At 33.7% G+C, this 27,449-nt stretch overlaps 1 protein-coding gene across 3 annotated transcripts in view; it reads left to right on the top strand.

The window, feature by feature from the left end:
* Nucleotides 1–27,449, top strand: part of ASCC3 (activating signal cointegrator 1 complex subunit 3) — a 373,037-nt gene that overhangs the window by 34,521 nt on the left and 311,067 nt on the right. For all 3 annotated transcript variants that reach the window (XM_086707498.1, XM_025925165.2, XM_086707497.1), the window contains exon 4: nt 2,724–3,283. In XM_086707498.1, coding sequence (XP_086563624.1) covers nt 2,724–3,283 — 560 coding nt within the window. The remainder of the gene's footprint in view (nt 1–2,723; nt 3,284–27,449) is intronic.

The raw sequence follows: 27,449 nt of genomic DNA, 5'->3' as shown, positions 1-27,449 counted from the left end.
GAGAAGTCCATCGTTTTCAAAATGCAGTACTCTCTTCGTTGGAAAGCCAACAGTAGCCATAAATGGTGTTTGCTAATGTTTCTCCAAAACAAACTCCCAGACTCCTGAATATCGCGGTGCTAGTTCACTTTTTAGAAACCGCTTGGTGGTGCGAACATGTGTCTTACTCAAAGATACACTGGAGTAGGTTGTACGGGAGAGTGAATAGTTAGGCAAGGGTATTAACGTTTATGAAGCAACATTATCTAACTTAGAGAGGGGCGCCTGGGTGGCTCAGTTGGGCGTCTGACTTCTGCTCAGGTTGTGATCTGGTCCGTGATCATGTTCGAGCCTCGTGTCAGGCTATGTGCTGACAGCTCAGAGCATGGAGCTTGCTTTGGATTCTGTGTCTCCCTCTCTCTCTGCACTTCCCCTGCTCGCACTCTCTCTCAAAAATAAATAAACATTAAAAAGATATTTTAAAGACTGTTTTGGGGAAATAGATATTACCAATGCTCATTTAAAAATTTGAAACCCTGAAAAAATGTTTTCGATCTTTATTTCTAAGAGCCTGTAATTATTTTCTTTTTCTTCAAATGTGGACTCATAACTTATCTTTTCTCTGATACCATGAAGATTATTTTCTGGTAAGATGTATGGATCCACTGCATTATATTTAACGAATGCAGTATATGCCTGTAGCATACTTTAACCAGAGATGTAATAATGGTATATAAATTAATTCCATTTTTGGTAAGAAATTAAGACTGTTCTCTCATTTATTTATTTCCTAGAGTGATTTATCATTTATTTAGTAAAGGAGACTTAGGGATAAATCTACTTTCTGGGACTTTATAAGGAGTCATTGTGGGGTAGTAGAAGAACTTTGTTTAGGAGTTACAAGACTGCTCTGAATCTTCTTTAATAAGTAAATACCTGTTTGATCTCTCCCAAATTATTTATCTCTGGGTCTCCATTTTAGCATCTGTAAGATGAAGCTAATTTTGTTAGGAAAGATTGAGATAATTTAATGGAAAAGTTCTTAGTAAGTTTAAGAAAAATCCCAAGGTGCAAAATATTTTTACAAAAGAATACATGTTTACATGTTAGATATAAAGTGAGTTTGAAAATGAGAGTTCATTTTAATTCAGACCTCAGTAGTCCCACCCCTGTTGAATTATTTGTAGAATTATCACAATTCCTAAATGATTCAAAACCCGAGTTCTCTAAGCATCATGTATAGACTAAGTAAAATGTAGATAAATGTTATTCAATTAATTAATTTTAAGCATTATTTAATTTATAGAAGTTTTTAGTCATGTATTTTCCTAAATAATAAAAGATTAATTATATGTCCCATACTGTTTTGTAAATTCTTTAAAAATCATACAAGTAGACTTTATAGTTGAAGAAATCAGAAATAATAGCCATTGTAAAATTACTTTCACTCCTAAATTATTAGTCTTCCACACACCTGTGTAAGCATCAGATAAATTACTGAGGCAGTGTGGTATAGTGTAAAAACACTAGCCTGATATCACTGAGGCCTGGGTTTAGGTTAATTCAACAAATTTGTATTGAGACACCTGTTTTGGGGTATGAGCAGTGACAGAGTACAACATTGTATCAATATTCATGCTCACCTTGAAAGAGGCAGTTAAGCTGGATTCTGAAACATGGGTAAAATTCCAACAATTAGAGGCCTTGGGGAAGGTTACATAAAGGTGTGGAGACAGGCATAGAATAGGACAGGACCTGGTTTTTGGATATTAAATTCTGAAGTTGGAAATGAATAATGGCGAGTGAGGATGGGAAAAAAGGATGGAGTCAGCTCCTGGGGTGACTTGAAAACAAAGTGTAGAAGTTTGGATTGAATATCAAGCTGTACTAGACTGCTTAAGATTTGTGATCAGTAATGATTGTAGCAATGTTTTCAGGAAGATCCTAGTATTACATTACTAACTTTATTCCTTAAACTCAGACACACTGACTTTGAGGTCTTCTGAAGATTAAAATTATTTTTTTCTGCTCTCAGGCTATTCTTTGAATTCTATGACACAGATATAGGTTCTTTCCTTCCTTTATTTGGGAAAATCAGTGATGAGAAATTTATGCTTTAAAGAAATAGTGGCAGCTCCTTTACTTACTTTGGTAAGGAATTTACTTCTGGCCTTTAAACAATGGATTTTTAAAAAATGTTTTGTAATATTGGCTAAGTTTATTTGAAAAGATTCTATTATGTCCATCCTTGATATTATTAAATGTTTTTGAGTGAAAACTATATAAATCTATTTCTTGCCATCTGAGATTCACAGTACAAATCGGAAAGGAGTTATAGATCTCTTGACGTTTTGTTCTAGCTCCAAAAGTCTATAATTCAGATGTATTTTAAACCTTATTTGGGTTTATTTAACCCATGAAAACTGTTCAAAAAAATCACTTTTAAGTAAGTTTTTACGTAACACCTCAAGTTGTTTTCAGAAAGAGGTAAAGAGTTGTTACTAGCGGGTTTCTCCTTTTTAGATGGAGAATGATTACTGATAATGATTTATTGACCTAATATTTTTCTTTGGGAATTTGGGAATAGACTTACAGGGATTTTTCTGCTCCTAAATTGGTTATCTTTATCAGTATACTTTCACTGTTGGAAGTACCCAGAAAAATATTGGTAGTAGTTTTTTTGAAGACAGTAACTTGAACTGTGATTCATTTGAGCTAATACTGTTTCTTTCATTTTCGAATAGTTGGAATAGATAATGGTAAAGAAGCAATTGAAAGTGCGGCTGCATTTCTCTTCAAGACATTTCACTTGAAGGACTCTGTCGGTCACAAGGAGACAAAGGCTATCAAACAGATGTTTGGTCCTTTTCCATCATCATCTGCCACTGCAGCTTGTAATGCTACTAATCGAATTATTTCTCATTTTCGTCAAGACAATCTTACTGCTCTTATCCACATGACAGAAGAAGAATATGGTGATAGAGTTTTATTTGGTAAAAATTTAGCATTTTCATTTGACATGCATGATTTGGACCACTTTGACGAACTGCCAATAAATGGTGAACCCCAGAAAACTATAAGCCTTGATTATAAGAAGTTTCTGAATGAACATTTTCAGGAGCAGTCTACACCAGAGCTCAAGCCTGTGGAAAAAACAAACGACTCCTTTTTGTGGTGTGAAGTTGAGAAGTACTTAAATGCAACTTTAAATGAAATGGCTGAAGCAACAAGAATAGAAGATCTTTGCTGTACCTTATATGATATGCTTGCTTCTGTTAAAAGTGGTGATGAACTTCAGAATGAGGTATAGTTGAAGTTATTGAAGTTTTCTATTAATGTGAATTACTTTAGTAGCCTTTTAAAACATGGATAGTTAGCAAAGATGGTTTAATATTGTGCTGCTATAAATACGTAGCCAAATGGCTTATATAGTAGGCATGCGTGTCTTTCCACTTAGTAGTTATAGGAGGACTGTGAATGTGATGAATAGCAGAAGACTCCGCGGACAAGGTGTTAAGGTGTCCTCTTGTCCTGGTTATTGGGACAGTCCTGGTTAAATCTGTTGTCCCATTATAATAACCAGTAGGGCCCCTTCTTCAAAAAGTGTATAGGTTTAAATAATAAGTCGTATGGCTACTCTACTAATAAAGGTTAATGTTTGTATATTGTTTTAGATTTCTAAGAGTTCTTTGATGAAAATTTAATTTCAAAATGTTAGACATTTAATATATTGAATGACTTACTGATTTAGAAAAATATTTTTCACTAGTTTCTATGTTTGAAAGAATAAGCTTTGAAAAACAGACTGATCCAGAAATAATTGGTCTGTTTTGTATTATGGAGTAAAGAACTGTCTTAATAAGTTTTTTATATCACACAAAGGAAAATGTTATTTTAATTACTTTCTATGCCATGATTTAGTTATGTTACTCAAAATGATGAATTACAGCTACATAAAAGTTTATCTTAAGGTGTTGAGTTTTGCTGTCAATATTGGCATTATATTCCTTTCCTGTTATAAATTTAAAATGTCAATACAATTTTAATACTGGATAAATTGGGTGAGTAACATTTTTAATGAATTAAGAGAAGTGGCATATTGTTGTACAAAGGACACAGGCTTTGAAATCAGGTAGTCCTTCCTTTCCCCCTTAAAATTGGTAGTAAGACTTTAGGTAATTGAATTTTCAGAGGCTGTTTTATTGTTGGGCTGTCACCCAGGGCTATGAATGCAAAGATAATAGAATTGTTATAAACCTTAAATGAAGTATCATATGTGAAATGGTGAGTAGCATTTAGTAAATACTTATTACATGGTAGCTGTGATTATTGTTATTATTTAAAAAAATGTTTTTTTAACATTTATTATTGAGAGACAGAGAGAGACAGACCATTAGCAGGGGAGGGGCAGAGAGAGAGGGAGACACAGAATCGGAAGCAGGCTCCAGCCTCTGAGCTGTCAGCACAGAGCCCAACGCGGGGCTCGAGATCATGGCCTGAGCCAAACTTGGACGCTTAACGGACTGAGCCACCCAGGTGCCCCTGTTATTATTATCTTAAATCACATGGAGTATCAGTCAGGAATACAGAAAAAAATACTAGTTATTTTTTCTTTTACAGAGAAAATTACTTAGCTAAACAGATATTGGAGGACTGAATCCATGGTAATGATATTATGACTTTAGGTTGGAAATAAGTTATTGTTATTGTTTTGTTATTGTATTGTTAGTTCTGTGATCAGTCTCATTTATCTTGACTTTTTCACAATTTAATTTATATTGGGGTGGTCTACCTTCATAAATGGATTTTTTTTAACATTCTGAAAATAATAGTATTGTTTTAAAAATTGTGATTTATAAAGAAAATTCTATTGATACTTGCTTATCATAATTGAATACATAGAACTTTTCTTATTATGATTATAGTAAACCAAAGATTAAAAATGTATAACTAATTTTATTTTTGAGTTAGCCAAAAAGGAAAAAAAAAGCTATTCTTTTCACTTCTGAATATCTACAGTGAAGTTTGTTATTTCTTATTTCCTTGCCACAGTTTTTAAGTAGTAATTGAATCTGATTGTTGGAGGGAGCATGTTTTTAGTTCTTAAGATTTTTTTTCATAGTCTACCTCATTACAAGGTCATACTGAATTCATGCATCTATCCATTCATATACTTGTATGCTTACCATATATGAAGTACAGTGCTAGTTACTGGACATAAATTATGAATTAAGATAGCCACCTATTCTCAGGAAATTAATTGTTCAGTAGGAGGAGACATATTATTAAGTAAGTGTACTCAAATACCACAGGTATTGTGATACTACAGCTGACCCTTGAGCAACACAAGGTATTAGGGGCACTGACCCACTGCACAAAGGTCCACTGTAACTTTTGATTTCCCCTCCCCCCAGCAAACTTAACTACTAATAGCCTACTGTTGACTGGAAGCATTACTGATAACACAAAAAGTCAATTAATAACATATTCTGTATATGTATTATATACTATATTCTTGTGATGAAGTAAGCTAGAGAAAAGAGAATGTTATTAAGAAAATCATAAGGAAGAGAAAATACATTTACAGTAATGTATTAATTGAGAAAAAAGCCCATGTATAAGTGAACCCACACAATTCAAACCCGTATTGTTAACAGGCCAACTGTATATAGAGAGAAAATGGGGGGATAAAAGAACCAGTCATAGATTGTGTGGAGAGCTTAGTATGGTAGGCAAAGTATTCATAGAGGAGGTTAATCTTGAGCCAAGTCTTTTTTTTTTTTCAATTATTTTTATTTTTTAATATAATTTATTGTCAATTTGGCTAACAGTGTGTAAAGTGTGCTCTTGGTTTTCAGGGTAGATTCCTATGGTTTATCGCTTACATACAACACCCGGTGTTCATCTCAACAAGTGCCCTTCTCAATGCCCATCACCCATTTTCCCCTCTCCCCCACCCCCCCATCAACCCTCCATTTGTTCTCTGTATTTAAGAGTCTCTTATGGTTTGTCTCCCTCCCTCTCTGTTTGCAACTATTTTTCCCCCTTCCCTTCCCCATGGTTTTCTGTCAAGTTTCTCAAGATCCACATGAATGAAAACATTTGATATCTGCCTTTCTCTGACTGACTTACTTCACTCAGCATAATACTTTCCAGTTCCATCCATGTTGCTGCAAATGGCATGATTTCATTCTTTCTCATTGCCCAGTAGTATTCCATTGTATATATAAACCATATCTTATTTATCCATTCATCAGTTGATGGACACTTAGGCTCTTTCCATAATTTGGCTATTGTTGAAAGTGCTGCTATAAACATTGGGGTACATGTGCCCCTATGAATTAGCAATCCTGTATCCTTTGGATAAATTCCTAGTAGTGCTATTTCTGGGTCATAGGGTAGTTCTATTTTTAATTTTTTGAGGAGCCTCCACACTGTTTTCCAGAGTTGCTACACCAGGTTGCATTCCCGCCAACAGTACAAGAGGGTTTCTACACATCCTTACCAGCGTCTGTTGTTTCCTGAGTTGTTAATTTTAGCAACTCTGACCGGTGTGAGGTGATATCTCAGTGTTGTTTTGATTTGTATTTCCCTGATAATGAGTGACGCTGAGCATCTTTTTATGTGTCTGTTGGCCATCTGGATGTCTTCTTTAGAAAAGTGTCTATTCATGTCTTCTGCCCGTTTCTTCACTGGATTATTTGTTTTTCAGATGTTGAGTTTGGTAAGTTCTTTATAGATTTTGGATACTAATCCTTTATCCAAATCTTGAGGCAAGTCTTAAAATACACTAGATTTAACTTCTTCAAGTGGACCAGAAAGGTAGGGAACATATTTGAAATGTGAGCAAGAACATGGTGTGTTTAAAGAGCTGTAATCTATGTAGTGAGGGTGGAGATGTAAGAGGAATGTGGTTGAGAGACAAGTGGGGGTGAGAGGGGGGTGGCAGATGAGTAAGGGTCAGATAAAGTAAGGCCTTGTACACCTTGTTAAAGTGTACGGTTAGCCACTCTACAAACCAATAGATACAACTTGTATGGTCTGGTTTATTGATTTTTCAGTGTTTAATGGACAGTTTGACATGTACCAGTGGCTTGAGTAGTGGAGTTTTAAATGATTCATCTGGTGTTTTGGTTTTTTTTAACTGTGAATGAAAATAAACAATTATTATGATAAGGTTTATTTTATAGGATAAGTTATTCATAGTTTATATATTAGATCCCTTTCTGGGCAATTGCACTTTGTTATAGCAAATTTTCCTTATAATTTTGAAGTGATGCTTCAATAGAAAAATACTGTTTCATTACAATCACTCTTGACCAGTGTTATTTTCACTTTAAGGCGTGCTATACATTATGTGTTGTCTATTGACTTTTAAATTTCTCTCCTTTAAACCTGGAAAGAATGTAATTAAAAGAGTAATCAGTTTATGTGATAGCATGGTTAATTTCCATTTCTTTTTGAAGTTTTAGTTGACTCTGTGGAATAGTAATATTTAAATAACCATGCTCTGTGCTGTTGCTCTAGAAATTTAGCAGAACCATGGGAAAATATTTTTACATGTAATGTAAAAGGGGTATGTAAAAACTATGTCTATGCTGAAGGCATTTTTCTTCCTTAACATAGGATTTCCCAGTTCTGAATTTAGTTTATTGACCTAACGACTGGTCAGTAAAGCAGTTTTTAAGAATTGGCTATTTAAAGTTTATTTTCCCAAGACCTTTATGTTGTTGTTGAACTAGTGTTGGAAGCATGGAAATAAAAAGTGTGTGCATATGATGACATTTACCACAAAGATTCAAGAGAGAGGTTCTAGTCTAAAACATGTGGAGAGAAATAATGCTAATGACAATAGTATTAACAATAATGGCAACATTTGAGTGCCTATTGTTTGACATAAGGCATTAAGTTAAATGCTTTATGTGCATCACTTCATGTAATCCTTAACAGTGCTGGATTAAAAACTGTTAGAAACATGTCTAAAGCACTGAAAAGGTTACACTTGGAGACACTTCACTTCCCCGCCCATAAGTGATTAAACAGAAAAAAAATCATACTAAAGTGAATATAGAAAGTCTAATAAAATTTCTTTTGTACTAATTTATAGTTAAGGTGATGGCTTTTTCAAACATCAAATTCATTAAAAAAGTTTTTTTTCATTGTTATCTCTGCTTTGCTGGTACTTTGTGTGTGTGTGTGTGTTTGTGTGTGTGTGTGTGTGTGTGTGTAAATTTCAGTTTGTTAACATACAGTCCAATATTGGTTTCAGGGTAGAAGTCAGTGATTCATCACTTACATACAACAACCAGTGGTCATCAACAAATGCCCTCCTTAATCCCCATCACCCATCTAGCCCATCTCCCACCTGTCTCCCTCCATCAATCCTCAGTTTGTTCTCTATCATTAAGAGTATCTTATGGTTCATTTCCCTCCCTCCTATTCCCCCCCCCACCCCATTCCCATATGTTCATCTCTTTTGTTTCTTAAGTTTCACATATGAGTAAAATTATATGGTATTTGTCTTTCTTTGATTGACTTATCTCGCTTAACATAATACAGTCCAGCTCCATCCATGTCGTTGCAAATGGCAAGATTTAATTCTTTTTTAATGGCTGAGTAATATTCCATTGTATATATATACCACAACTTCTTTATCCATTCATCATTTGATGGACATTTGGGCTCTTTCCATAGATGGCTATTGTTGATAATGCTTCTATAAACATTGGGGTGTTGGTACTTGAAGGAAATATTTTGTTGGCTTCATGTGTTATTGCTTATTAGGAGGTTGTAGCTATTTTATGGAAATGTTAGGAAATTTCTCCAAGGTTACAAAATAGTGAATCCAGGATTAAATTCAGACATTCTATCTCCACTGTAGTGTATTTTCTTCACCAAGAAATAAATCTGTACATTTTTCTGTATTTGGTGCTTTGAAACATAAAACATTTTAAAGATATTGAGGAATCTTTGGCATTTACTCTAATTCACAATTTCTTTAGAAACAGTGTTTTTCCCTTTTAGAGAGTTCCAAATATGGAATTGGCTGAAGTAAGAGAAAAGGATGAAACCTTATTAAAGATGAGTTTTAGTATTTCTGCAGATAATTAGTTACATTTGAAGTACTTATATGTATTCGTGACTGTTGTACTAATAAAATAGCTTACTTCTTAGATTTCCCAGTACCATCTTCTTTATATTCCGTACCCGGCACCTCTACGGGCTTTTCTTCTTTTAACCTCTCACTCCTAGTAATCTGTTAAGGCCACACTCGTTATAATTAAGCCTTAGAATTTGATTGGGCTGGAGAGTCTTTAACCTTCTTTATGCTCTTAAGATATACTTATTTAATATATTTATTTATTTAGAAAATATTCACTTTTCAAATGTTTATATATTTATTTTGAGAGACACAGAGAGAGAGCCCACACATGTGTACATGCCTGAACGGAGGAGGTGCAGAGGAAGAAGGAGAGAGAGACTCCCAAACAGGCTCCACTCCATCAATGCAGAGCCTGATAAAGGGCTTGATCTCCAAAACTGTGAGATCATGACCTGAGCTGAAGTCAGGAGCCAGATGCTTAACTGACTAAGCCACCCAGGTGTCCCTTTAAAATATTTATTTTAGCCATCAGCATTTTAGCATTTTAGCCATCAGAAGTAAATAAGACTTGAATGTTCCATGTTATTTTCTTCATGAGGACTCATCCTGATTGGTACAGATATCTTCCTGTTGTTGATGTTCCATAACCAGAATTGCAGCAATAGGTTTAGTCCTAGTGGGATCATATAATGAACTTTCAACAGAGACTTTACCTTTAAAAAGTAGTAACAGCAAGTCTACTATGTGTTCAGTGCCAATTATGTGTGGACCTGGACCAGGCTGTCTCTTTTGACATAACCAGTTTCTTCATAGTCCTGCATGGTAGCGGTAGAATCCTCTGTGTAAAGGTGGAAAACAAAACAAAGCAAAACTGAGGCCCATGTGTTTCCTAAAGTCATAAAGCAAGATATTGGTAGAAATTTGGGGACTTTTTCTGAGCCTAGGCCTGCTGTTCCATCTAGTATGCCATCAGATTCTTTGAAGAGAAGGCCACTGACTGATCAGACTCTTTGAACGAATTTCTTTTCTTACAAAGCCGGGTCAAATTCTGTCCCTGTTTGCTTACTTGTGGTTGACCATAGGCAGATTCCTAAGCCTTTATGAATGTCAGCTATTTATAAAATATTTTCTTAGAAATTTTGCTTTGGGGAATTGAGAGATAATATATATGAAGTACTTAGCGTAATGTTTCACAGATTATAGGCTCTCAAATGTTAGTTTCTTGTCTTTCATATTAATGAGCATCATAAATTTATGCATATCAAAGTTTTATTAGAGTGTATACACTATAGATCAGCATATAAAATTTTATCTATACCTTATAGAGATGTTTCAAGTAATAAAATAGCTTAAAGGCTAGTAGGTCTTAATTCAGATAATTATTTTTACAACTTTTTTTTTCTATTTTGCTTTTGTAAGTCTCACTAATCCTAAAGAAAATCTTTTTAATTAATTTTTTGAAGTGAGTTCTGATTATCAGTCTTGGATAAAATAGAAAAGATGTTAATAGAAAAACACTTGAGAATATTGGACACCTATTAAAGATGTATTGGAGTATACATATCTTTTGGTACTCTTTCAATATTAAATGCTATTTGCAGAGTTATCAATGCTGATGTAAATATTGATAGAGTTATTGTGTAATCAGTTCTTAGGAAAAGTGAATTTTGAGTTGTATTGATATGATCATAGTTTGCTTTTGTGCATATGGGGCTTAGTCTTTATAGCATTTGTGATTTGACATTTGCTGTTAGCATTATCTCTTGACTCTTTGCAGATGGTGTTACTTGACCCATGCAAGTTCATTTCTGAATTTAACCCTGTTCCAGACATGTGCCTGATCCCAAGGAATAGGAGTTATTTGGTTAGATTGTCTTCTGAGGGAAGACTATATATATATTTTAATATGTATTTGCAGTATAAATGATTCCAACATTCTTTGAAATTTTGGTGTAGAATAATTAGCATGGATTAATACAGTGGTTCTTGGGAACATTTTGTTCTCAAAACTCCCTTACACTCTTAAAAATTACTGAGGACCTCTTAGAACTTTTCTTTATGTTGTTTATCAATATGTTCTATTGATGTATTAGAATGTATTATTAATACATTAAATGACTTAAGTATTATAAATTAATACTAAATCTATTAATATAAGAAAAATCTCTTATATTAATAATACTTAATCTGTTGTATTAATATAAGTAACATGTTTATGAAAAAAACTTTTCTAAAATAAAAACATACATAGTTTGAAGAATGGCACTGTGTTACATTTTTCCAAATTATTTCAATGTCTAGCTTAATAGAGGACAACTAGATTCCCATATGTGCTTCTGTATTCAGTCTGTTCTGATGTACATTATGTAGCCTCTGCAAAACTCAACTCACTTTATTATACTCATGGGAGGATGAGAATGAAGGAGGCAAAATAATATTTTAATAAACTATTATACTAATATTAAATTTATTACATTAAATAATAATGTTACTTATTTTTAATAATAATTTTGACTCCATGGACCTCTTAAAAGGATCTTAGAGATTTCAGACCACACTTTGAGAACCACTGATTTAATGTATATACTACAATTTAACAAGGAGGATATACTGATGGTTTTGGTACCTAGAATACAGGATTTAAAATTTTATTGTGCTGAATGATACCATTAATGCTTTATGAAAAGATTTTTCATCTATTTGATGTTGTACATTCTTCTTGGTACCTTTAGCACTGCTGAACAGTAAGAAGGACACTGATATCAACCAGGTTGGAAATAAAATAGTGTCTTTTTAGTTATGAGGACCAACTATGTGTTACTTTTTCTATAGTCTTTCCACCAGTGAACAGAAGAGCCCTTCCTCCAACCAACTTTGAACAGAGAGCTGTCACTGGGTGAAATTATTATTTTAAGACATAGAGAATCTTTAGAGTCTTAGAATTTTTCCACCCCATGTAGTATTTGTGGATCTAGTGTTCCATCAAAATGATGGTGCCAGTATGATGAGGTCTACTTAATCTAATGAAGATTTTATATTTTTCAAAAGGCATCCTGTCCTTTTCTTGAATAATTCTTTCGTAATTTACTTATTTTGTTGAACTCATTCCATTTCTGTTGTATCTGCCATTTCGTCCTGAATTTGTACAGTGAGGCAACAAAATTGTAGGTGTCTACTCTTTTATATGACTGTTTTAGACATATGACAGCAGTTACATTTTCTCTTCCTTACCTTTTTTTTCTTTTAAATATAAAACTCTTTCAGTTTTCCTCTATGTTGACATTAATCCATTATCAACTTTGCATACAGTTGTTCAGTGCTCCATAGATATACCAGTATGACTTGTAGAATGCTTTCATCATCTTGTCTTAAAGGATATTACTTTCAGCTACTTTGCCAGTCTACAAACGGTTAACCTAATAATCTCATAGGAAGATGAATTAAGACTATTTTGTCATGACTTTGTTTAGTGAATCCTGTTCTTTTTTGTTGTTACATTACCATGTGTGAATTTTAAGCTTACAGTTAAGTAGTTTTCACAATCCATCATTTTTATCTTTTTTGTTTTCTTTTTTAAAATAAGAGAATTTTGCCTTTCTCTGGCACTTCTGTTTTTCTTCATTATTTCTCAGAGATAGTAGTGATTATACTTAAAATTCTTGCCTGTTTAATAGAAAATGGTATCTCAGTATTTAACTACATTTTGTATTACAACTGAGGTTACATTTTTTTTCATATACTTGGAGGCCTCTTACTCTTGTGAGAATTGCCAAGTTTTAATTTGATGAAGCTATTTTTTTTATTTGTAAGAAAATTTATAATGAGATTAAAAACATTTTTACAGATGTTTTAAGTGTTCAGGTAGGCAAATCTATTCATCTTTTTACATAGGAATCTTCCTTTGGTGTTAGACTGCTTAGAAAGGCAATCCCTAAGACATGATTGAACCTCCCATGTTTTTGAACTTTTTTTTTCATTTTTAGCCTCACTGGTTTTTATAGAATGTTATTTGGATAAGATGTCTCTTTTCTCTGTATTTGATTTATGGACACATATCTAAATATGTCCATATTGCATACTCTAAATGATATAGCCATTTTCTCCCAAGGGTTCTTGTCACTTCCACATTGTTTACTATTTTAGGTTTTTCCTTCCTATGCTCACTTGATAAATGGTGAAATTTTCATGAGGAAAAATCAGGAATCATTTGTTCTACTTTGAGCTGAATGTAAAATGGAGGAAAGCTCAAGATAAGTGAAGTATTTCACCTATTCTGTCTGTTGAGTTACATAATCTATACTGGGAAGGCACTAGCTATATTTGATATTATCTTGGTTGTGTGTTTCTTTTGTTCCTCTCTGTATGGCTACAGTTGTTAGAATGATGTTAGATGTTAGAATGACTGTGACATGATAAAAATCGGTAAATATAAATTTATATCCTTGTAACCAGGAATACTGTTAATTCCAGATAGGAAAATCCGGTTTAGCAGCTGCATTTGTTTAAAGAAAAAAAAATTGTTTTTTCTTAACCAGTGGCTATTTCCTGCTTTATATTTTGGCCACGTTTAGGTTTTAAATGTATATATTGCTCCAATAAGAAAACAATGATGTCATACTTGATGATAAAATCCATTTGTTTTAGTTAAAAACACAAAACAAAAACCTATTGTAGGTGAATGAATGTCCCCCTGTTGGGCAAAACTCTATCCCCACTTGTTAGCAACTTGTAGTTAAACTCACAGTGAAGACTTTTAAATACTCGCTGTTTCTAAGCTGTGGCAGTAACAGATTTCAAACCATTTTGCTCTTCATTGGAATGGTTACTCAAAGTGAGACATTTTGCCAAGTTGCATACTTGCTTTCTTATTTTCTGTTTGGCACTGTTTGAATATGCATTCATTCATTCATTGTCTAATGTGTGTCAAATACTCTTAGGTTTTAGGAGACAAAAAGAAATCTAACAAAGTTTAATCAACCCACTCTCATTACCTTGTATTTAAAAGGGAAATGGAGGGGCGCCTGGGTGGCGCAGTCGGTTAAGCGTCCGACTTCAGCCAGGTCACGATCTCGCGGTCCGTGAGTTCGAGCCCCACGTCGGGCTCTGGGCTGAGTTCGAGCCCCACGTCGGGCTCTGGGCTGATGGCTCAGAGCCTGGAGCCTGTTTCCGATTCTGTGTCTCCCTCTCTCTCTGCCCCTCCCCCGTTCATGCTCTGTCTTTCTCTGTCCCAAAAATAAAAAAATAAAACGTTGAAAAAAAAAAAAATTTTTAAAGGGAAATGGAGCTCCCAGGTGGCTGGGTCAGTTAATCGTCCAACTTTGGGCTCAAGTCATGATCTCGTGGTTTGTGAGATCAAGCCTACATCTGGCTGTCTGCTGTCAGCACAGAAGCTGCTTTAGATCCTCTGTCTCCCTAGCTTTTGCCCCTCCCTGCTCGCTTGCACGCTCTCTCTCTTTCAAACATAAATAAACATTAAAAAAAAAAAAAAAAAAAGGATGAGGTGCCTGGGTGGCTCAGTTGGTTAAGTGTCCAGGTTCAGGTCATGATCTCATGGTTCATGAGTTTGAGCCCCGCACTGGACTCTGTGCTGACAGCTCAGACCCTGGATCTTGCTTTGGATTCTGTGTTCCCCTCTATGCCCCTCCCCCGCCCACTCTCTTTCTCTCTCTCAAAAATAAGTAAACGTTAAAAAAGCAGAAATAGACAAGCAAATTATGTTTGGTATAGTGAATAGTATTATGACTAATTTGGGAGAGCATATACATTTTATATACTGAGAGATATCTATAATATATTGATATGGGAAATAAGTAAGATAATGTATTTTATTAGTAAAATAAAGGATAAATTTCTGTTCTAATAATATTTGAGATTAATAAAAACATTTTAGATATTTCAGTTGTCAGTTTATAAACATAAATGACTATAGATTTAGAAATTGCTCTGAGTGTTCACTTAAATATTTAATATTTGATACATTAATTGTTCAGCTTTATATATATATGCACATGTTTGCACACATATATACACATACATAATGGCTGTAAATTTGTTTAAGGAAATTAAAATCAGCGTGTTTTCTTAATTTTTTTTTTTTCAACGTTTATTTTTGGGACAGAGAGAGAGAGAGCATGAACGGGGGAGGGGCAGAGAGAGAGGGAGACACAGAATCGGAAACAGGCTCCAGGCTCTGAGCCATCAGCCCAGAGCCTGACGCGGGGCTCGAACTCCCAGACCGCGAGATCGTGACCTGGCTGAAGTCGGACGCTTAACCGACTGCGCCACCCAGGCGCCCCTAAAATCAGCGTGTTTTCTAAGGATCAGGCTATCAATTTGCCATGAAAATGTAAAGTAAGCTATTAAATATACAGTAGTACCTAACTGTAACCTTACACACATCTAATTAATTATAGCATGTGAGGAATAAATAGGTTCACATTTCAAGTAGTTTTAATTAACTTATAAGTGACCTTGGTTTTAGCTCTGTGTTAGATTAAGTACCTGTAAATAATGAATATTAGTTATTCTGAAAACATAATTAATCTAATTCTCTGCAATGCAACAACAATTTGTGTAATACATTTTTCTTGAGAGAAAAATAAATTCTAAATAAATGCTGTCCTAATTTTCATGGCCTTTTTTATGTATTTAAGATTTTATTTTGGAGTGTATGAATATTTAATAATCTTTTATGCCACAAACTAAGAATAATTTACAGTGTTATTAACACACTCTGCTTTATGTAATTATTCTAATACTCAATTCCACATGGACTGTTAATTCAAAGCTTTTTTCAGTTGCTTCACTTTTAACATTTTGATTTATCATATTTCATTATTCTTAGTTTTTAATATGCGCACCTTTTTCATTTGACATACAAATCTAAAATAGCTTATTATCTCAAAAGAAGATGTTCTCTAAATTGAATAGTTTTTCTTTAGATACTGTGCTTACTATAATATATAATGTATGCTGTTTAGTACATACAGTGGAGATGCAGATACATCTTTAATTTTTAAAATGAGAGTATAATTAAGAAAGAAAATACCTGGATTTGCTTTCATTTATGAGAATGTGAATGCCTCCTTTTTTTCTTGAGGCTTTATTACATGGGCACTGGTGCATTATATGGTTTTTCCGATCCTCCTGGTATGTTTAGAATCCCAGTCTGACTAGAGGATTTGTAAATTATGCTGTTTTAATACCTTACTTCATAAAATAAACTTCTGGAGCTTTCTTTTTCTGTTTTCAAACAGTTTCTATAAGAAATGATTATCTCTTTCTCTGGCCTGTTGTCTTTTTGGAGGGCAGACTTTAATTAGCAATTCACATTTTACAGTAGTTGGCTTATTCAGATTTTTTATTAGTTAAATCAAGTTTAAAAATTATATATATATATTTTATGGAAGTAGCCATTTTATGTGAGTACTCAAGCTTTTAACTCTAAAGTTATTTATAATGTCTTGTATTTAAAAAAAAAAAAGATGTTTACATTAGTTTTTAGTTGTATTGTCCCTTTCTTTCTATCTGCCTTTTCTCTATTTTCTCTTTATTATTAGGGGAATGTTAGTTTTGTTTTTAGAGAACCACTCTTGGGTTTGTTGTTCTTCTCTTTATTTTTCTCCCCACATATTGCTTTGTCTTTTATTAATATAGCATGTATTAGTTTTAAACAATAAGAGGTGTCAGTTTTCCAACCTTTAGATACATGAGGGTTGGGACAAGCTCCGTGACTTTCTAGTTACACCCAGTTATAACAGATGTATTTGTTTCACAATGGAAATGGGTTTCTTTAAAATTTATAATCTGTTTACAGCTACTTGTTTTCTTATGCTATCAGTAACAATCATGATAATATTTGAAACATTCTAAAAATATAAGGTGATCTCAAGGACATTTTATTGTATTTGAACAATAAGAGATCCCAGTGAAAAATTCCAAAAGAGATGTATATTTTATAACCTGATGACTAATGCTGATAGAAAATGATCTCATATTTATCTTTTTATTACTTGTTTGCTTCACAAAGATTCGTTTATATATGTAAGGCATTTTTAAATGGTAGTTTTCCTTTAAACCACAAGTAGGATAATCATTCAACTTTGCAAATATTTATCAACATTAAAAGAATAGTCACTTTGATAATAGGCATATAATTCTTTTTTTTTCCTTGAATCCTATATCATCTTTTAAAAAAAAATAATGGACTTTTTAAAGACCAAGTTTTAAGCTTACAGAAAAATTAAGCAAAAAGAATAGAACATCTCAATATACCCTCTTTCGTTTCATAAATTCTTTTTAATGGAAGCATCTGCTCTGTTGATCTCGGAGCTTCATAGTATTACTTATTGTAAAGTCCTCGTCACCTTTAAGGTCTTCTGGAATGACTTTAAGTTCCTTGTTGATTTTGTTGCCTATTGTTTTTAGGATAAAATTTCTTCCTATGTTTTGGAATTTTAATTCTTATGCTGATGCCAATTTCTAATTTCTCTCCCTGTATCCCCCTACTCCCTGTCTTAAGATTCTTGCAGTGGCTGTGGCCCCTAGTGCCATTTTGGTAGTAGTTATTTTCAGCCCCTCTCATGAACAGCACAGCCCTATTCCCTTGTGCTGGCTTCAGCTAAGCCTAGCTCCCATGTTGCATGGGGCATTTCTCATTTAGACTATCCCAGGGAGCCAAACTCCTGGCCATGCTGTCCAGAACTGGAACCTAGCTTGTTACGTCATCTCTTCCTAATGCTTTGCCTTTTTTGCTTAATGTTTGGCCCAAGGAGATATTTTTCTTGCTTTTAAGTTTGAAATGTGTCTTTTCTGTTTTTCTGTTTTTCTGTTCTACCAGAAGAGGCGCTTTAAAGCATGAATTTTGTGTCACTGTTTCTTCTTCATCTTAATTGCTAATACTTGTTCTTTCAGAAGGTAGTCTCCTTCCTATCTTAAGCATGAAGGAGAAGAGATTTTTTCAAGGTAATTTTAAGAAGAAGTTTAAAAGTAAAATCTATTTTAGTATATGTGGCGTTTTTGTTGTTGTTTTTTGTTTTTGTTTTTGTTTTTTTTTTTAAGGAGAAATAACTTGTTATCCTTATAGGATCATCATATTTTTTATTGTGGCAAACTATTTAAGGGTTTAGCTATTTAAGAACAGTATACAAATTGAAAACAGTAGAGTAACTAAATTCAGTGACCAATAAAAATTTATTCAATTGTTATTTCTATTTAGGGTTAAAGTTGAAATCTTGATTTCATTCAAGGTAAAGGAAAATTGATCATCATTGTTATGTTGTTTTAATAAGAAAAACAACTATATATATAGCCTGTATAAGTATTATGATGATTCTGGGAAAAAACAAAAACAAAAACCCCAAGCCAGGAACACACTGCTTATATTATTGTAAATATTTGCTCTATTTTAGTACTTTTAGCCCTGTCTCTAGTTTTATATGAGTAGTGGTTCTCTTATCTTTGTTGCTTATGCATTTTGTATATCAGTTGATACATAGAAAAAGTTATGTGTGATATACTATTCTTGGGGATTGAACTTCTATGTAGAGAATTTAGTGCCTTGCAAATCCCTGAAACAGAAAGGACCCCTAATCAATGTTGTGATTTTTATTGTCTGTACCAATAAGGAAGAGGCTAAACATTGTTTGCATATTACCAGCCTGTATGAAATGTAATAAATAATTTTCATACAAATATTAAATGTGTATATGAACAATCATAGGTATTGCTTTCTATGAAAAATGTTCCTTTTCTCTTGATACACAAATAAGTTTACTTAAAGAGTAATATTTCACCCAGTTCCTCCATTTTATAAATCTGGTCATTTAGAGGCTCAAACAAATTTTTAATTTCTGTGGGTTAGCTGCTGTTCTCTTTTGTAACTAGCTGCTGTTCTCTTTCATAAAAGGGTACATATTGTATGATTGTAACTATATGACATACTGGAAAAAGGGAAACTCTGAAGATAGCCAGATCAGTGGTTGCTAGGGGTTGGGAAGGGAGAAAGAGATGAATTGGTGGAGCACGGGGAAGTGGATCTATTCTGTATGATACTATTAATGGTAGAAATGTCATATAGTCATTATGCATTTGCTAAAACTTGTAAAATGTACAACACAAATATAAACTGATGTAAAACTATGGAGTTTAAAAAATCTAATTTGGTAGTCAATATGATACAACTAGACATAAATTATGATATGTAAACATAGTCTATCTAGCACTCACCTGACCATTTTACAGTAGAATCAAAATATCTTCTAAGCCAGTGCTTTCTTTTTGCAATAATTGAAATATTCTGTTTGCTCTCCAACGTGGTAGCCACTCGTCACTTGTGGCTGTTGAGTCTCTTGATGTATGGCTAATAGGACTGATAAATTGTGTTTTAAATTTATAATTATTTAGAATGTAAAGATACGATGTGGGATGCCTGGGTGACTCAGTCGGCTAAGCATTGGACTTCACCTCAAGTCAGGATCTCATGGTTATTGGGTTCAAACCCTGCATCAGGCTCTGTGCTGGCAGCTCGGAGCCTGGAGTCTGCTTCAGATTTTGTATCTCCTTCTCTCTCTGCCCCTCACCCACTCATGCTCGCTCTCTCTCTCAAAAATAAATAAACATTAAAAAATTAAAAAAAGATATCATGTGGTTAGTGGCTACAATAGTAGGGAAGTATCTAAAGTAGACAAACAAGAGAGAAATGTCAGTGATTAATACAGTTAGGTGGCATTAACAGTTTATTGAAAACCTTTATCATAAATATTGGTCCATTAACAATTTGGGATCAGTTCTTTATTTTTCTTATTCTTTATTCTTTTTACATTTGCCCTATCCTCAGCACTTTAATTGATAATTTGCATAAAGGCATAGTTTTAATTGAACTTAGGTTCAGGGTAGTGTTTACTGATATGACAGATGCCCAAATATGGATTTACAAAGCTATCAAAAGACTAAAAAGAAGAAGCAGGAAGAAAGTGAACTTTATAAGCAATCCATTTGAATTCTGCCTTTACTAATTATAAAAAATGCAGGATATGGAAAGCTTGGACTACTAGGAGTTCATTTGGTAAAAACCTAAAACCAAATGTTTTGGCTACACATTCAGTTTGAGTTAACAGTGTGATGTTGTGACTGACTTCAGCTATGTTCAGAAAAGTTTAACATCTAGTTCAAAATTCTTGTAATCTCTGTGATCTGCCCTGATAAAATTATATTTGAAATATTATGTTCAGTTTTGGTTTATGATGCTGTTTTTTTTTAAAGTTTCAATAAAAGGTACGTTTGTAAAGGAACGTGGATAAAGAATTATGTAGAAACCAAGTTATATGACTAATAGTAAGGAATTGATGTATATTTACCTGGGAAAGAAAGGACCTGTGGGTAAAATGTGACTAGTACTTTGCTTTATCTTTAGATATTTGAAAGGCTGTCTTATAGAATGTTACTAAGATCATTCTCTGTAACCCAGAGAACAGAGCTAGAATGATAGATGAAAGAATAGAGAGGCTGATTGGGCTCAATATAAGAAAAGATTTTTTGATAGTGTGTTTGCTAGCAGTGGCATGGATTATCTTATAAGATAGTTTGTTGCAAAGGATGGGAGTGTACTCTTATTCCTGCTATACAAATGAGAACATAGGAAGCTCAGAGAGGATGTCTGAGGTCCTAAAACTCTTGAGCATTAGGCTAAAGATTTGAGGCCTGGCAGACTTTCTCCTATGCTAAACTGCTATGTTAGACTAGCATTCATAAATTTTTAGATTATTAAATTAAATTGACTGACAAGGAATAATATGAAATAATGATGGGGTTGCTAATTTAGAATGCACTTAAAAAAGTTGTGATGAGCAGTGATGGTATCAGTGGATTATACATATTTTGTATTCCTTGAGTTCTATGAAACACCAGCAATTTTCAGAAACACCATTCATTTAATAACCTTTTCAGAGAAAATATTATGAAACATAGGTAGTAATTATAAGACATACCTAGATTAGAAAACTGTTACATTGTGAAAAACTTTCATAACAGAATGATACTTTAAAGCACTGGTCTCCAAACTTTTTTGATCATACCTTCTAATAATCACTTTTAATAATGCATCCTTGATATAAATGTAGTTATTTAATTTAAAGTATATACATATACTATTCTGCCTTGTGTTCAACATAAAACATACATAGAAATGGAGAGTTAAAAAGGAATCTGCTTTAGAAGTTATATTTAACTTTATTAATGGTATTAAAATTCTAGTCAGAGCAATATGATTGAGTATGCATCAGTATTTTTTTTTTTTATCATAGTTTAGCACTTGTGACATTTTGAAATTCTGGTTCTATGTGCATTTCAATTCAGTACTCCATTTTTTTTTTTTTTTAACATTTATTTATTTTTGAGACAGAGAGAGACAGAGCATGAACGGGGGGAGGGCCAGAGAGAGAGGGAGACACAGAATCTGAAGCAGGCTCCAGGCTCTGAGCTGTCAGCACAGAGCCTGATGCGGGGCTTGAACTCACGGACCGTGAGATCGTGACCTGAGCGAAGTCGGACGCTCAACCGACTGAGCCACCCAGGCGCCCCTCAGTACTCCATTTTTAGAACAATGGAGAGCCATTGGAGAGTTTGTTGGCAAGGGGTAGAGGGGAGGTAGCATGTATTAGACCTACATTTCATATAATTTACTGTGGTTGCTATGTGGAGAATGGATTGGAGTGTTTTGGATAGATGTGCAAAAACCATTTAGGAAGTCTTTTGAGTGGTACAGGAAGTAAAGGTTTGGGAGCTTAAAAATAGATAAGCATAAAGACTTGAAATCTGTTTAGTGGTTGAGATCAAGAGGACTTGATAGTGGATTGGATGACAGAGGTGGTGTGGGTGTTGTGGGGTAAAGAGGTGGTTATGGATGCATTTTAGCCTTTTCACTTATATAACTGGAGGGATGGCAGTAATACCATTCATGGAAATAGTGAACACTTAGAAAAGGGTGAAGAGGGTAGAAAACCAAACATAGTTTTGGACATGTAGAATTGTGAGAGGTCTTGAGACCTCCAAGTGGAGATGATAACTGGGCAATTAGATATAATTTTATACATCCTTCCCAGAACTGTAGTCTGTGCACAGAGTAGAGTTCTGGGAAGGATATATAAAATTAAGAGTTTTTAGCATATGTTTGCTAAGGAATGTAAGGGCTTAGATGTCAACAGCTAAGGAGAGAATATGGAGTGAAAGTGAGAGAAAGCCTAGGATTAAGCCTTAAGAAACTCCAACATTTGATAGGCAAAGTGGGCCTGAAATGGAGATAGGAAGGTAGCTCTAAGTGGTAGGACACATCAAAAGAGTGATGTATCAAGGGTGTCAAAGGAAAAGTGTGTTTAAAGAAGTATAAGGAGTATTTAGCAGTGTGGAATGGTGAGGAAGATGGGGTCAAAATAAAATTCACTTTATCAAATCTATGAATTAGTATTCTTCAAACAGAATGGAAAATAGAGGTGCCTGGGTGGTTCAGTCAGTTAAGCATCTGACTGTGTTTCGGTTAAGGTCATGAATTCGAGGTTTGTGAGTATGGGCCCTGCATTGGCCTCTGTGCTGGCATCACAGAGCCTGCTTGAGATTGTTTCTCTCCTCTTTCTGCTCCTCCCCTACTCATTTTGCTGTTGAAAAAGTTTGCATAGATATATCTTATTTTTATTTGTTTTTCATGTTCTACAATATTTTTTTTTGTGACCTTCTTAAAAAGTATGACTCAAATTGAACTCAGCACTCTAAAAATGGTTTAATCAATGTAATAGCCTTTGAGTTGCTAAATGGAATTTTTTAAAGTAATGTCTAGGCCCTACGTAGGGCTCAAACTAATGAACTGCTGGAGATCAAGAGTTGCGTGCTTAACCAACTGAGCCAGCCAGGAGCCCCACTAAATGAGATTTTTGAAATATTACTATTAATACATAAATTTTTCCCAGCCTTCATTACATTTTTTATTCATACTGACCTTACAAGTAACCACCCCCCTCACCCATCCTTTCAGGATTTTTCTTAGGAATTTATTTGTAGGACCAGGTTTACCCATCTTACAGAAATTCACATGAGTTTTTGTTGTTGTTGTTTTGTTTTTTACCCTAATTGTGGGGTTTTATATTTACCTCCATTACTTCTCCTTAGGTCCTGCCAGATATATCAATTTAGAAAATTTATAATCTTGATTCTACCATGCAACTTATTAACACGTTAACAAATTTGATTTAATGTGTTCACTTTATATATCATTGATAAAATTTTGAAGAGGACAGAGACATGGCCCATCCTTGTAGAAAAACGTTAGTGGCTTAACTCAGTATTGAGATTAATCCCATAATCTACTTAACCATGTTGTTATACAAAAAGATAGTTCGCTCACATCAAGATACCATGTCTACTATGCATCCCTGAATCATTTTTCAGAATGTGCATTGACTATTTGATATGTAGAATGGTTGATCTTTCTTTTGAAATGTCTTTTAGAACTCCAAATAGACTTAGTTTTGACTTTTGATGAATTCTTTAATATTGACTATATAGAAACAGAATGGAACTGACAAACCTTTTATAAATAATAAAATTTTATTTGCTTTCAAGCAATTAGCAACTAAATAATTGTTCTTTTTTGGGTTTTGTTTTTATTTACCTGAGAAGCAGAGTTCAGACAGGATATTGACATGACCAAAGTTGTATGTTAAATGAAAATAATATTTTTTTCTCTAAATCTTTGAGTAAACTGATAGTCCAAGGATGTTTATCATATTTATTCTGTGGTTTCACAGACACTCAGCAAATCTTTGCATATCGCAGTTTGAGAACAAATTTATAGTTCTAATTTAAGCTCATTCTCTCTCAATTTTCATAGGGTTTATAGTATAATTTTCCATGGTATATTATTCAAATGTTTATCATTATCTTTTGCTTTTATAATGTACCATTTGTGATTCACTTGATACTTTGTTGAGAATATAACATCCATTGTACCATTGTTCCTTTTGGAACAAAAATGATATTCAGAATATGGGATAAAGTGGGAATTACTTTTTCTGAGAGATTAACAAGCTATATTTATCTGTTAAAAGTATTATAAGAAACAAGGAAGTAATACCATTTTAAAGTTAGTGTGTACATACTCTGAAATAATTTTTTTTGACACTTAGGAATGTAGACTCTTGGTTGATTTTTTAACTTTTTCCATTCTATTTGATTTTGATAAAGAACTACTTCAATTTAATAATTTAATTTAATGAAAATGGATTTATAAAACAATGAGAATTCTAAGAGAAACTTTATTAAAATACCTTATAATAATAATATATTGATTATAATGTGTTTTAAAAATGTTTATTTCGAGAGAGAGAGAGAAAGAGTGTGTATGTGTGTGAGAGCAGGGGAGGGGCAGAGAGAGAGGGAGAGAGAGAATCTGAAGCAGGCTCTATGCTGTCAGCACAGAACCCAATGCTGAGCTCCATCTCATGAACCGTGAGATCACAACCTGAGCCGAAATCAAGAGTTGGACACTTAACCAACTGAGCCACCCAGGCACCCCAATAATGGCTTTAACAACCTCTACCAGGGCTTTAACAACCTCTATTACTCTTGTGGTCTCCTTTAAATTTCGTATCTTTATAGCCAGGGTAGTGAAACTTTCTTTCTTTTCTTTCCTTTCTTTCTTTTTTTTTTTTTTTTTACTTTTCTTTCATTTCTTTCTAAACTTTGTAGTTGATGTCTGTTTCTGTACTCATGGCTAACTTTTCTCTCCCTCTTTGTTTTGCAATTTGATAGCTTCTGGAACTTGTGTCAGTGCATAGAGCAGTGATCCAGACAGCTGTACCTTTACAAATAGTCATGCTCAGTGCCAAATTAGTTTGTAGTGCAAATCTTGAATGAGAACTGCACCTGCTCTCACTGTGGATGAAAATGGCAAATGTTAGGGAAAGCATAATTTGGGGATTACTTTAAATTTGGTAACAGCTGATCTCAGAATTCTACTGGGGATTCTTCATCTTGGAAGTCATGGAAGTCCTACTATTCAGAGCAAAACAGCTCTTTTGCTAGGTCTTAGGTATGTTATTTTTAAGAAATAATGGGCTTGAAAGAGAGAAAGAAAAGAAAAGAAAAGAAAAGGAAAAGAAAAGAAAAGAAAAGAAAAGAAAAGAAAAGAAAAGAAAAAGGCTCTGTGCTGTGGTGATCCTCCCCCTGAGATGTTACATTAGAAGTTGTCTTCCAAATATACCGATGTTTTCTTAAAATTATGGTGAACTAAAAAGTTGTGAATCTCTAATTTATCATGTGTGAATATTGTATTTCAGATTAAGTAAACTTGAAGTAGCTTAGAATATGTGTAAGGATAACTCTGCCATGATAATTTATCTTCTTATGGAAGAAATGGTCTCAATTTAAGAATTAACATTCTTGGAGTGCCTGGGAGGCTCAGTCGGTTAAGTGTCCAACTTTTGATTTTAGCTCAGGACATGGTCTCACAGGTCATGAGTTCAAGCCCTGCATGGGGCTCTGCGCTGACAGCGTGGAGGCTGCTTGGGATTCTCTGCCTCCCTCTCTCTCTGGCCCTCCCTGGTTTGTGCTCTCTCTAAAAAAATAAATAAATAATAAGTAAAACATTAAAAAAATAATTAACACATTCTTTGAGAGTTGATAGACTATGAAAGACATTTCATGCTGTATGTAGAGAGCATTTCTTACTATAGTTTGTTTGGAGTATGGAAGTATCTTTTAATTTGAATTTGTTGGTTTTAAAATATCACTCTTAACATTCATTAAGCATGGGGCTTAAATTGAACTAACAGCAATTGAGAACATTCACTTAATATTTTAATAAGAAAATTGCATTCAGTCTTTATCTTTCAACCATAAGCAATTTTTTTCTGGTTACTTTTAGTATTTAGTTTAAGCCATTTTGGTTTATAATTCAATGAAATATCTTCATTGATATATAATTCACATACCATGCAATTCATCCATTTAAAGTATATAAATCAGTGGTTTTTAGTATACTCATTGATATGTTCAGCCATCACCACAGTCATGTTAGAGCGTTTTCCTTATCTCAAAAAGAAATCCTAAGCCTTTAGCTTCTCTCCTCCTACTCCCTCCCACCTTCTTCTCCGTCTCTAAAGAACCACTAATCTACTTTCTGTCTCTAGAGATTTCTCTCTTCTGGACATTTCATGTAAATGGAATCATGTGTATGTGGTCTTTTGTGACTGGCTTCTTTCACTTAGCAAAATGTTTTTAACATTTATCCATGTTGTACACTAATTAGTTCCTTTTTATGGCTTAGTAATATCTGTTGTATGGATATACCACATTTTGTATATCCATGCTTTGGTCGGTGGACATTTGGGTTGTTTCTACCTTTTGGCTATGTGAATAGCCATGTATGTATAAAAGTTTTTGTTTGGACACATGTTTTCAGTTCTTTGGAGGTATATACCTAGGAATGGAATCAATTGGTCATGTTGTAATTCTGTATTTAACTTAGTGAGGAATCGGAAAAATGTTTTCCGTAGTGGCTGTACAATTTTGTATTCCCACAATGTATGGGTTTCCAGTTTTCTCCACATCCTTGCCAACACTTGTTCTTTTCCAGTTTTTTTTTTTAATGGTTCTTGTGGTTTTAGTTTGCATTTCCCTGATGCATAATGATTTTGAATATCTTTTCATGTGCTTATTGGTCCTTTTTGTATTTTCCTAGGATAAATTCAGATCTTCTGCTCAGTTTTTAATTGGTTGTATTTTTGTTGGTAGTAAGAGTTCTTTATATACTCTGGGTACAGGTTACTTACCAGATATATGATTTACCAATATTTTCTCCCATTCTGCATTTTTCCTTGAAGGGGACAAATTTTGTTTTGCTAAAATCCAAATTATCTGTTTTCTTTTGTTGCTCATGCTTTTGGTGTCATATTTAAGAATCCTTTACCAAATCTGAGGCCATAAAGATCTTATTCTGTTTTCCTCTAAGAATTTTATGTTTAGCTCTTGCATTTAGAATACTGATCCACTTTGAGTTAATTTTTGTATATCGTATAAGGGTCTGACTTCATTCAGTTGCATATGACTACCCAGTTGTCTCAGCATCATTCATTGAAAAGTCTCATCTTTCTTCACTGAATGGTTTTATTATGATTTTTGAAAACTTGTTTATTACTTTGAATAGTATTTTAGCGGATCCTTTAGTATTTTCTACATAGACAATCTATGAATAGAAAGTTTTACTTTTTCCTTTTAATCTGAATACCTCATATTTCTTTTTCTTGCCCAATTGCTCTGGTTTGAACCTCCAGCACAGTGTTCAAAGTCACAAGTGCAAACTTTGTTGTCTTGTTTCTAT

The sequence above is a fragment of the Puma concolor genome, chromosome B2 (genome assembly GCF_028749965.1).
Source record: "Puma concolor isolate L17-30 chromosome B2, mPumCon1.1.hap2, whole genome shotgun sequence".
In the NCBI taxonomy this organism is placed as follows: domain Eukaryota; kingdom Metazoa; phylum Chordata; class Mammalia; order Carnivora; family Felidae; genus Puma; species Puma concolor.
This window is presented reverse-complemented; position numbering and strand designations above follow the sequence as displayed.